The sequence below is a fragment of the Hevea brasiliensis genome, chromosome 10, assembly GCF_030052815.1.
Source record: "Hevea brasiliensis isolate MT/VB/25A 57/8 chromosome 10, ASM3005281v1, whole genome shotgun sequence".
Lineage (NCBI taxonomy): Eukaryota > Viridiplantae > Streptophyta > Magnoliopsida > Malpighiales > Euphorbiaceae > Hevea > Hevea brasiliensis.
The window spans coordinates 98,675,922-98,688,082 of record NC_079502.1 but is presented as its reverse complement, the minus strand read 5'-3'; the positions used below and the strand labels follow the sequence as shown (position 1 = coordinate 98,688,082).

At 35.7% G+C, this 12,161-nt stretch overlaps 3 protein-coding genes across 5 annotated transcripts; 2 read left to right on the top strand and 1 right to left on the bottom strand.

Moving 5' to 3' along the window:
* Positions 1 to 82: 82 nt before the first annotated feature.
* Positions 83 to 3,797, top strand: LOC110668272 (equilibrative nucleotide transporter 3). Of its 2 annotated transcripts, XM_058128435.1 has the most exons (10): positions 83 to 219; positions 603 to 752; positions 861 to 965; positions 1,432 to 1,587; positions 1,700 to 1,843; positions 1,960 to 2,065; positions 2,660 to 2,835; positions 2,911 to 3,071; positions 3,231 to 3,489; positions 3,578 to 3,797. In XM_058128435.1, the coding sequence occupies exons 2-10, from the start codon at positions 711 to 713 to the stop codon at positions 3,683 to 3,685; spliced, it is 1,257 nt and encodes a 418-aa protein (XP_057984418.1). In that variant the 5' UTR covers positions 83 to 219; positions 603 to 710; the 3' UTR covers positions 3,686 to 3,797. The 2 variants fall into 2 exon arrangements, with proteins under 2 accessions (XP_057984418.1, XP_021685139.2); XM_021829447.2 differs by lacking the exon at positions 83 to 219 and having other exon boundaries at positions 238 to 752.
* Positions 3,798 to 3,947: 150 nt separating this feature from the next.
* On the top strand, positions 3,948 to 8,367 carry LOC131169207 (equilibrative nucleotide transporter 3-like). Of its 2 annotated transcripts, XM_058128437.1 has the most exons (7): positions 3,948 to 4,540; positions 4,627 to 4,731; positions 6,281 to 6,416; positions 6,592 to 6,653; positions 6,759 to 7,102; positions 7,801 to 7,893; positions 8,125 to 8,367. In XM_058128437.1, exons 1-5 carry the CDS (start codon positions 4,499 to 4,501, stop codon positions 6,945 to 6,947), a joined length of 534 nt encoding a protein of 177 aa, XP_057984420.1. In that variant the 5' UTR covers positions 3,948 to 4,498; the 3' UTR covers positions 6,948 to 7,102; positions 7,801 to 7,893; positions 8,125 to 8,367. The 2 variants fall into 2 exon arrangements, 1 of the variants encoding a protein (XP_057984420.1); XR_009140405.1 differs by lacking the exons at positions 3,948 to 4,540; positions 4,627 to 4,731 and having other exon boundaries at positions 5,432 to 6,423; positions 6,510 to 6,653.
* Positions 8,368 to 9,450: 1,083 nt separating this feature from the next.
* On the bottom strand, positions 9,451 to 11,925 carry LOC110668274 (uncharacterized GPI-anchored protein At4g28100). The gene is made up of 2 exons (XM_021829449.2): positions 10,592 to 11,925; positions 9,451 to 9,959 (listed from the first exon to the last, which is right to left on the bottom strand). Exons 1-2 carry the CDS (start codon positions 11,204 to 11,206, stop codon positions 9,627 to 9,629), a joined length of 948 nt encoding a protein of 315 aa, XP_021685141.2. The 5' UTR covers positions 11,207 to 11,925; the 3' UTR covers positions 9,451 to 9,626.
* Positions 11,926 to 12,161: the final 236 nt, after the last annotated feature.

Genomic DNA, 12,161 nt, shown 5'->3' with positions numbered 1-12,161 from the left:
ACCTGATCGGTGCGAGACAGATGGATTTTTTTTTTTTGTTCGGAACAATTGCCATCCTTAAATTCACAGTCAGCTGAGCAAGGTTATATCTAATAATGGAATTTCAAGCTCACGTTCACACTGCCATAAAGTTCTTTCTATTTCCACGAAAGATTCAGATTCTCTTTTAAGTTTTGAAGTCATACAATCTCTCCATTCTCCATGCACATGCTTGTAACGGTGCAATTTTAATTCTTGCCGTTTATTTCTTTTTTTCATTCTTTCCTTATTCTGTAGCTATTTACTATTTCCTTGGAATCTCTTTTTCTGTTCTTGTAAGATGGTTGGTTTTTGTTATAATGTATAGGATCTTGCTGTGAAAAATATTTGCTGGGTTTGTTTAGTTTTCATCATTGCTATCGATTATTATGGTAGTTTAAGTCTGCACGCAGAGTGAGCTTGTTGTATTTATATTGGGTTTTACCGTCTTTTGATGACGAACATGGTGTTTGACTTTGGCTGCATGATTTAGATCACATTCACACCCTAACAATTAAAAATCGTCTTATATAATGCTTTTTCTCGTCTCTTTTGTTGGACCCAAAACATTTCGTTAATCAAAGAGCACAGGAATCAGCGCAAAGTTAAGGGAATTTTTATATAAATCCCAAGTGGTGATTTGCAGAGCTTGCTTGTAATCCTCTGTAGCGGCTGTTTCAAACAAAGTGATTATGGACAACCATGTTAGAGGCATAGCTCCTAACGACCTTGAGGTTTGTAATTAATCCTTTAATCACTTTTAAGTATGAAAATTTCGCAGCAATACAATCTATGCGTTTATTTAAGAAAGTTCTAACTTAAATATATTATCATTAACACAGGGAAAGTTTTCTGCTATGGTGGTGTGTTTTCTTCTTGGAAATGGATGCCTCTTTTCATGGAATAGTATGCTTACAATAGAAGATTACTATGGTTACCTTTTCCCGGTATAATCCATATCAGTTTTTTTTACTTCCTTTTTCTGTCACCTTTGTCACATGCCCTTATGGCTTTAGTTCAATTTGATGACATGAAACCTATAAATCACCTTTAAAATTTGGACTTCTTAATGATATCTGATCCTTATTTCCCTCATTAAATTGTTGATTTGAGAATTTCTGAGTTGGTTGTTTGTGAGGACTGAGATAAAGAATTGTTCATAAAAAGAAATTGGGTTGAAAATTTGATGAGTTATTCTGCATATCTTTTGGGTTGAAGAATTAATTCACAATTCAAATGAGCATGGGGTTGTTGCCTCTTTTTCCTTTTCCTTTGTTTTCCCCTCCACGAATACAATCTGTTTCTTGGAAATCAGTACGTATCTTAGTTCCTATATTGTTGTTGCTGCTATAACTATACAGCCATGGATGACATGACCTTTTATTTGATATTTTTCTTCTTTAACCTCTGCAGCGATACCACCCCTCAAGGGTTCTTACTCTTGTGTATCAGCCATTTGCATTTTTAACACTTGCAGTCCTTGCATATCATGAGGCAAAACTGAATACCAGAAAAAGGAACCTGTTTGGATATGTCCTATTTTTCATCAGCTCTCTTCTTGTTTTAGTTGTGAGTATTCTTCATCTTTCAGTATTATATTTTCCAATATCTCATTCACATATTTGATTAATTCATATGCAAATTAGTAATTCAATAGAATTTGTTTATTGTGCTGCCTTAGTTGGATTTGGCTACATCAGGAGGAGGAGGCCTTGGAACTTTTATTGGAATTTGTGTCATTAGTGGTTTATTTGGAGTTGCAGATGCTCATGTGCAGGGGGGAATGATTGGAGACCTCTCCTTCATGCAACCTGAATTTCTGCAGGTCAGCATATTTGGGATGCCTAATATGCATGTTCTGTGTTTGTCTATTTTTCCGTAAGCAGTTTATGAAACTTCAGTTTAATGGATCTTGTTTTTTCTTTTTTTTTTTTTTTTCAGTCATTCCTTACTGGTTTGGCAGCATCAGGGACTCTAACCTCTGTTTTGAGGTTAATTACAAAAGCAGCATTTGAGAATTCTAAGAATGGTCTTCGCAAGGGAGCTAGTACGTTAAATCCTATTTTATTTTGCTTCCTATAAATGAGAAAGTAACTAATGAATTCTCTATTTTGTTTGTTCAACTTTGTATCCATTGATCATTGTCCCCAGAGGTGAATGGCATTAATGTTTCCACGAATATTTGTTATGTGGTTGTCTTTCTTATCTTTTGTTTACATTTCCTGTCCCATGCTTAAGTTTGGATCTCATTCCAACACATGTTTCCCGCTTATACTATTTGAAGTTCTTGTAATTCATGTCAAATCAGTTTATCGAGGAGTGATGTATGTTGTAATAAATGGTAAATATCAGCTGCTTTGCTGGTTTTCAACTTAAGTTAAGCATGCTACAATATTTATCTGGGTTATGATGATCACAGCTCTATTGGAACTCTTTATTTCTAGGAAGGCATTATGCTGTTCTGCATTTTTGTAATTTCTGAATGCTTCTTGGTATTATTTGTTTTCAGAAAGTAGCCTGGTTGCTAAGGCTAAGCTTCCATTCATGTCTTTGTATCCGCATAGATCTTGGTAAATTATTAGTTTAACAAAAAAGTGTATTTTAACTATCAAGACTAAGTGCTTTCCATTTTCTACTGCAGTTCTATTTTTTGCGATCTCTGCATTTTTCGAGCTTCTTTGTGTTATTCTCTATGCTTATGCCTTCCCAAAATTACCCATTGTGAAGTACTACCGCTCAAAGGCAGCCTCAGAAGGTTCAAAAACTGTTTCAGCTGATCTTGCTGCTGGTGGAATTCGAACACTACCACAAAGAGAAGTATGCCTGCTTTCCCTTACGATAATGTTTATGGTAATTCATCATACAGTTTTAAGACCCTGGAACTGTTGACAGGCTGAGGAAGATCCAAAAAAATTAGAGCGGCTAAGCAACAAAGAGTTGTTACTAGAGAACATTGACTACGCATTTGACTTGTTTCTGATATATGTGCTCACATTGTCTATTTTCCCTGGATTCTTATCTGAAGATACTGGATCGCATAGTTTGGGTGCATGGTGGGTCTTAGTTTGGAATAATTTAATTGTTTAGTATCTCTGTCTCTCTGTGATAGTTATTGCCAAGAAATTTTCTTATCGAGTATAATCAATTTACCTATATCTTCCTTGGTAACTAAGAAAATTGTATGTTTATTTCTGGATGTGGTGATATTTCAGGTATGCCTTGGTTTTGATAGCAATGTATAATGTGTGGGATTTTATTGGGAGAAGCATTCATCTCATCAAATCATTGAAGCTGGAGTCACGAAAAGCTCTCACGTTAGCCATTCTTTCTCGTTTCTTACTCATTCCAGCATTCTATTTCACTGCCAAGTATGCAGACCAGGGCTGGATGATAATGCTAACATCCTTGTTAGGATTAACCAATGGCTATCTCACTGTCTGTGTGCTTACTTCTGCGCCAAAAGGTTACAAGGTTTGTTTACTACAGAAAGAATATACAATGTCAGTTCTGTAGTAACATTTGAATAAAATTAATTGAAATTTATTTTCTGTCTGCATAGGGACCAGAGCAAAATGCATTGGGAAATTTGCTTACCTTGTTTCTTCTAGGTGGGATATTTGCTGGGGTTACACTTGACTGGTTGTGGCTGATAGGCAAAGGATGGTGACTTTCTTAGGAGAAAAATATTCCATTTACAATATTGTAATTTGTGATTGAGATGGTGAAAGATAACCAAAGCCATCTATTTAAAGTTGGTGGAATAATAATAATTGATACAATGAATCTGTTGCACAGTGTTCCTTGGAAAATTACAGAGAATCAATAGATTGCTTTCATCAATCTTTTGTAAAATTTAGGTAAGAGGTATCAAAACTTTTAGCTGTTTTGATGGGATTTAATGCAGACTAATTGAAAATTGATTTTGTATAAATCATATGCTTCAAAGTTCTAAAATGGCCGATTAGCAGAATTCTAAAGAAGACAATGAGCTTGGTGTCCTTAAAGGAAAGATGTTAATTCACAATCAACTGAGCGAGGTTATAACAAATGATTGCTTTTCAGCATTTGGTGCTTTCTGCTAAAACCTACCTGCTACACACACTCCATAGTCCAATAAGGGAGTGGGTTGGGCTGCAAAGGCTTTATTGTCTTTGTATTTTGTCTTGGGTTGTTAGCGGTTTGCCTTCAAATGGAACATCCATAGTTGAAAGAAAACGATACATGGCTAAGTTTCTCTCACTCTAATAATTGAATCACTTTAGTACATATTATAGATAATGCCAACAGGACAAGACCAAGTATTACAAAAACTTAGGCCAAGTTTCCCAAAAACCACTCAAATGAATGATGCTTGATTTCCCAGCCTATTTTCTGGGATCGTACTCACCTGTCTTATAAATCTAATCCATATGATTACAGTTCATACTTTTGCAGTGTTTTCTTGTAACTAATTGTAGGGGCTGTTTGAAAGAAAGCAATCATGTCAACTCTTGATGGAAGCATATCTCCTGCTAAGCTTGAGGTTTGCAAATTGCAATCAATCCTATTCATTGCTTCATCTGGGAAACTCTTACCTTTTCTCTTGAGCAAATCTTATCATTACCACAGGGAAAACGTGCTGCTATGTTAGTATGCTGGATTCTCGGAAGTGGGTCCCTCTTGTCCTGGAATTGTATACTCACAATTGAGGATTATTATGGCTTCCTTTTCCCGGTATTTTCCTGTCTCCTATTCTTTTATTTTTCCCAATCAACTTTAAAATTTGAAGTGATTACCCTGAATAGATCATTTACTGGGGAATTAGAGTCTTGCAGAGAATTTGGTGTCATTATTATGGTTCCTATAGATGGCCTTGACTTGCCAATGAAGTCACTGAAACACAGCCAAAGTTTAGTGGGACTTCTTCATTGTTCTATCAATGGGTCACTTTGGCTCCCACAAATGTTGATCTAGAGAAAGATAGTTTCATGCCATTCTCATGATATTTTTAAACATTCGCGGCCCATGAGGACAAACTCAATAATTTATGTGTTCCTTTAAGGATCACAAGTTTGTTTATAAATTTATTTTTGATTTATGATGGGTGCATTTAATGTGTCTAAGTGGACAGTTATCTCAAATAAGAGGCGTCGTTAGCCCTTAAGGTGTTTGTTAATTTTCCTGTAGTGAGGTTCTGGGCATCTGATTATGGTTGCTGGATTGCTTCAAGATGCTAAATTTGCGTTGGACTTCATCTATTTACTGTATGACTTAACTTGATGGGTGTTGTAATTGTAGCTGCTGCTAATGTGATTTTGCATATCAGTACTATTTATGTTGTGCTGGGTGATTGAAGATCATTTTTGTATACTGATGTTCTAGTTCTATTGCCATTAATGCTGGTATAGTTTAAGTATGTTGCAATTGTTTTCTTTTTCTTTTTTTTTCTGATTACTTTTTTTATTTTATTTTAATGTAGATAGCCAACCCAACTGGTTTGGGATTAAAGCTTAGTTGATGATGTTGTTGTGTCTTTGCAAGATTATGCTTGTTTGGCCATTATTCTTTTGACCCAAATGAATAGTCTTTTGCCTATTTTTTTGGGCTGTGTATGCCATGCCTCAGTTTCTAGTAATTTTGTCGCGTGAATGGTGAGGCTGGTTTCCAATTTCAAAAGATAGAAGCTTTTGGTTGTGTTGATTTTAATCCTGAGTGTTCTTAGTAGTTTTGATGGTTTATCAATTCGAATCATTTCTGTTGTTGGTCAAAACTAAGCAAAATAAAAATAAAAAATGTTAGCCATCAACAGTGTTCCTTAAATTTACAGCCTGGGACAATGACCTTCATATATTCGATGTTCTTATGATCCTATCTAAATGATGCCTACTGGTGTTCTATTAAATGGAAATTAATGCGACGGGTTGCTTTCTTCAATGCAAAGCCAATTTTGTTGGATATCACATGGTTAAGGAAATTATGGGTTCAGCAAAAACAGTGATGTTTTTGAAATGTTTAATTATTAGTTCTGCATATTTTTGCATTGATAACAACAACAATTAAGCCTTAATCCCAAACTAATTGGGGTTAGCTATATTTTTGCATGGAAATAACATAAATGGTTCCAACATGTATTATGCTGTCTCAATTATTTTCACTCTATTCCTTCATCTTTATAATCTTCTACATGTAAACCTATTAGTTAGCATCTTAATTGTTCTTGTCATTATTATTGCTGCTGCAATGTCGAGGCATTGTTTGACACTCTTTTTCTTTTCTTACATAGCAATACCACCCCTCAAGGGTCCTTTCCCTCGTGCACCAGCCATTTGCAGTTGTAACACTTGCAGTACTTACATACGATGAGGCAAAAATCAATACTAGAAAACGGAACCTTTTTGGAGATATGCTACTTTCAATTGGTTAGTTGTGAGTATTCAGTGTGTGACATGTTTCATTAATTGAAAGCACATTGCTATTTCATTTAATTGCTCCTGTTTATTATGCTGCCATAGCTGGATTTGGCTACATCAGGAAAAGGAGGCCTTGGGACGTTTATCAGAATTTGTGCCATTAGTGGTATATTTGGTTTTGCAGGTGCTTTTGTACAAGGTGGAATGATTGGAGACCTATCCTTCTTGCAAGCTGAATTTCTTCAGGTGAGCATATTTGGTTGACCATACACCATTTTTCCTCTCCTCGTCTTTACAAAAATTTTGTACTTTTAATTTAGTGCATTTTTTTCCTTGTTCAAATTTGTCCAGTCCTTCCTTGCTGGTTTGGCAACATCAGGGACTCTAATCTCTGCTTTGAGGTTAATCACGAAAGCAGCGTTTGAGAATTCTAGGTATGGTCTTCGAAAAGGAGCAAGTATGTTAAACTGCTTTCTTACTTGTTTCGATATAAAGAAAAAGTTAAAAATGAAACCTCCATTTCTTTTGCATGTTTGTTGAGCATTTGTTTTTATCCATGACGATGTCCCTGGAGGTGATTGCTATTAATGTATCCGCAAATGCCAACAGTATCTTCTTAAGCGCTTTGTATAGCAACATGTTTCCTGTTTCACGTTCAAATTTTGGCTGTGGCTGTGGCTGATAGGCAAAGGATGGTGAGTTTAGCATTTTTATTTCTTAGTGTAACGCAGAATTGAATTCTTAGGGTGAAAGGTTATATCTGATCTATGGAGAATGGTGATTAGTGATAAGATGGAAAAGTATAATATTGGCCACGTTAAAGAACCACTAAATGTTTAAGTTCTAGATAGGGAAGGATCCAAAAACAGGTTTTATCCTCTAGAACATCAGTACAAATGCCTATTGGACTTGAATTAGTCGACTAAACTAATGGCAATATAGAGCTAATCCTTCTCTTTTGTAGAGTGTTAGGGTAATTATGAACAGTTACTCGGATTGTTTTCATTTGCTCTTGTTCATGTGCTAATTATTGCATATTTAGAGTCCCAGTACAGAAAAAAAGCATTCCTCTTTCGCTCTCTAGCATTTCCAAAGTCTCTTGCTACTTAAATTCACAATGACACTGTTAATGAAAGGTCATTTGTTATGTCTCCATTGTTTCCTAACTTCTTAAATTACCTAGTCTTTGTTCCATTAACTAGATAGCTTTCTTCACCAATGAGCTTTAACTCAGTGAAAAACTAGATAAATTTTCCCCTTATTTATCTCTCTGGTTCAAATTATTTGCAGTTATCAACAAAAAGAATGCTGAATAACAAAGTGAATTTGGATTATAATTACTCCACATGGCCTATCTTGATTTGTATGCTTCTTATACATATGGTATTGGCAGGGGTATAAGGTTGATAAAATTGTTGCCTTATCTGGTTGTGTAACAAGTCAGATGCTGATTGCTAAGCATCAAAGTGATATTTCTGCAAGAAAGGTATGGATTTTGTATTCATAGGCACATAATCATATACATGTCTTTAATTTCTTAGCCGTGTGTGCTTTATGAGATTCTGCATCAGTGTGTTTAAATTATAATTAAAAACCTTAATGGGCGTTTGACACCCACTGACCTGGTTAGCTTGTCTATATGCCTGCTATTTGCCAATATGCTTTAAAGTTACTGTGTTGAAGATTTGATAGCATGCTTGTGCCTTGTAAGATGCAGTCTATTTCCCCAAGGACAAGCACTTCCTCTTGGCAAGTTTGGACCTTACCAAAAGAGTAATTCCTGCTTCTCTTATGTTGATAGTTGAAAGCTCCTCCAAAAAGCTAGGGCAGATGAGGGATTACAGACAATTGCTACTCCTTCTATATGTTATTCTTTTGTCATCTTTCAAAATCACTTTTATAGTTTCGTTTATTTCACGAAAATTAATTTATATATAAAATATTATATTTAGATTATAAATGTATAAGTTGTTTGTCGCTTTAAGTTCTGATTTGCGTTGACACATACCAGGGAGAGGAATATAAGCATAGAATATAGAAACACTCGACACTGCACTCCAGAAGGGCTAATTATCTCGTGTAGAAGTGCCAATGCCAAATAGCATACATACAGAGAAGAAGATGAAAAATTCTTGCCGGAGCTACTTCACAATGGATTAACATACAAAATATAATGATGGAATTTACCTATTTAACAAATGAGTTTATATATTTATATGAACTTAAATTAGATTAGAAAAATTAAAGATCATAAGTAAGGAATGAGTATCAATTGATTCTATTCCACCTGAAAAATTAAAAAACTTAATGAACTGAAATTTTTTTTACATATTAATAGAATCAAATTGAATTAAAAAGAAAATCAAATTGGTTTGATTTAACAATTTATACTTATTTTTTTTTTAGACCTATTGTGGTTTCATTTGAAATTCAATTCTAATAATATTTTCTATTTTTAACTTCATGTGAAGCGTAGATATACGGAGGCTACGGTTAGACTAATAGAGCACATTAGATTAGAGAATAAAAAGAAAAGAAATTATATACTTAAACTGACTTGGAGAAAAATTACACATTTTTAAAAATTTAATTCAAAATTATTTAGAGTGAAGAAAGAATATCCATATAATGAATTCTAAATTTTTAAAATAAAAATTTATTTGAATTATAACTTTATGACAATAAAAAAAATAACTATTCAGTTCAATTTTGCAATTTAATTTCAGTTTCTCTAAATTATTGAAACGAATTCCTCATTTCAAATCGAAATGGGGCGACCTTCTATCATATGGGTTTCCTACCCATCAAAAACTTATTTGGCTTTTTAAGTGTTTTTTAATAATCTTAAAAAGGTCCTAACCCAGGTTAAATGTTTGCTTATAATTGTCATTTATTAAACGACCAACATACTCAGTCCTAGGGACATGGGTTAAGCTTCTCGATCACAACGTAATCAGCATCGTCCAAGCTGATTCCTTTATATTACCATTACTACTAATAGTGTTTAATTTAATTTAATTAATCACCTCGCTAAAAGAATCAATGAACCAACGAGTCTGGAATCCTGCAAACTGGCTGAAATTTACAGTGGGCAAAAAGACAAAAACAACCCCATTATCAATTAGCCCTGTTTTGTCTGCTAGTTTCACGTGATTTCCTCCACCCACCCTCCATGATCCCAATCCCAAGTACTGAAAAAAAAAAAACAAAAAAAAAAACTTAAAAATTACAGGGGGAGAGGAGGGAAACCAAGATCATTGCGGGCAAAACAGACCACCATGATAGTGACGATGAACAAGACTCTGCCTTTTCGAACTGCAGAGAATCAACTGCCAATGGCATGTTTTCTTGGTCCGGGCTGCACTTGGATTCGTGGGGTGGATGGGCACTGTACATTATGGCTCGTAAAACGGCTGAAACCGTCGGTATATAGGCCGTCTTGTTGCGGGCGAGCAGCCATGTCAGACCCATCAACTGGCAGTCCCTATTGAACATATTGCTTGCCCTGTCATCTCTTCCCTCCTCTGTTTGGTTCTTGTTGCTGGCCTTCACCTGCAATTAGCAAACATTTTCAAGGGCATTTTAGTCCCCAGAAAAACAATGTGCGAGGACAAAAAAGTTGAAGAAGAAAGGTGCATGCTGAAGGGGATAGCCAGAACCACATGAGCAGGGGTCGTTTTCTAGTTGGTAATGGTCTATGGCAAGAAAGACTTTGGTTCATTTCACAAAAAGGCAAAAGAAAAAACACCTCCCCAAGTGGACTTTCACTTTCATATTACTCATGTGCCATTTTCAGCCTATAATTGTAAAAAACACCATGCCTTGAATTATCTCTCTTTGGTCTCCACTAAAATTAGCTCAAGATTGTTATTCCCAGAAACCCAGTTTGCCTTTTCTTGGTTTCAAGTAATGGAAAAGGGAAACTAACCAAAAATACTCTTGAGCTACTAATTAAATGGCTACAAAGTCCAAATTCTGAACTACTAATTCAATGGTTACAAAACCCAGTTTTCCAAATGAGGTAGTGTAGCATAAAATTGACTCTTAGATGAGTATTTAATTTAATGAAATCCAAAGGAATTCACACAAAATCACCAACCTAATAAATGCAATTCCTTTATTCATTGAAGCAACTCCAAGTAGTCACCAACATAATAAATGCAGGTAATACCTCAAAAACTGACCTTTTGGAGGGCGCCAAGGCACTTAGTACACCCAGCGTACGAGGAATTCTTACAATTCTTCTCCAAATTCCTCACAGCAGCAGTGGGAGTGGCATTATGGAAGCCAGAGCTGACATTGAAAGCCGCAGGGCAACTCAGAGAACTGATCTGGTGAAGCCTAATCCCACAAAAGCACAATATAGCATCGCAGCTCGCATTCGGTTGAGGTATCTTCACGTTCCTGCTCAACAGCGAGCTTTGCAGCGAATTCACGCATTTTTGAGAGTCATCCGGCATCATTGGTTGGTCAGGTTCCGCCGATGTCGGGGCAGAGGCCGGGACCTGAAGGGCATACCGAGCGTGAGCAGCGAAGAGCCACGCGGCTAACACCGGGCAACACCTGCTCCGGTCCAGGTCTCGGCCGCATGCATCGTTGACACCTCCAAATAGCTCCGCTGAGAGGTCCAGCCGGCACGTTTGCGACTCGGTTTGAACCGGAAATGCCGGAACAGTATTAGGGGTGGAGTAGTCGCGCGGTTTTAGTGGCTGGTTTTCGCTAGAAACAGGTTGGCTTAGAAAACCAGCAAGACAAGGAGTATATAAGCAGTAGAAGAATATGAGTAAAACAAAAGTCATTGTAAGAAGAAATGAAAAAGTGGGTCTGATTAGCTTCCTCTGGAGTTGTGGAAAGTAGTAAAAAGCAGGAAGATTTGTGAATGAGATGAGGTTTGAATCTGGTTTTAATTGAAGGGTTTGTATTAAATGATTGAAGAAGAAGGAAAAGTAGAGGAATCAGGAGATATTCAAAGGAAATGAGTGGGTTTGGTGACTTTTATCTGGGATGGGTTAGAGTTGAGAGAGAGAGAGAGAGAGAGAGAGAGGCTGAAGAAGGCATGAATTATTACGTATAGAAGCAAGCAACAACAGTGAAAAAAAGAGAAAAAGAAAGATTAGTGAAAAAGGTGTCTCTTTTGGGTTATAATTCTCTCTCCTCCTTTTTATGTCTGAGTATTCATGTAAGAAATGAGACGCTGTGGATTCATCATCGACTTCCACAAGACAAAGGCCAAGCTGAAAGGGAATAACTGCAGCTGTGTGCTAAGTGAAGCTCCAACCTCATGGAGCAGATTCAATATCATTCATCCCTCATCAATCAACAATTATTGAAGACAAGATTGAAGAAAAAAATTGGAAACAGAAGAGATGCGTTGGTTTGAGTTGATAGGGAAACAGAAGGATTTGGCTGCTTGCATTTGCATATGTGGTGTCGTTTTCTTCTCATTTTCTTTCATTCAGACTGACATTGTATTTTACAAATTTTCTTTGCTTGCTTCCTACTTTATGTTATTTCTGTACTATGTTAACATACTATAAATTTATTATATTTATAAATTTTAAAATTTTCTCAATTATAAAATAAATGTAAGCAATAGCATTTCTATAATGATATTGTGTTAAATTTGTTGAGCACTCCTAATAGATAATTCAATTTTAATAAAACAAATACGATTTATTAATAAATAAATATGAAGAAAAAAAGAGTAGTAAAAAGAAAAACGAGAGTAACAACTTGTTTGGCATTTAATTTTAA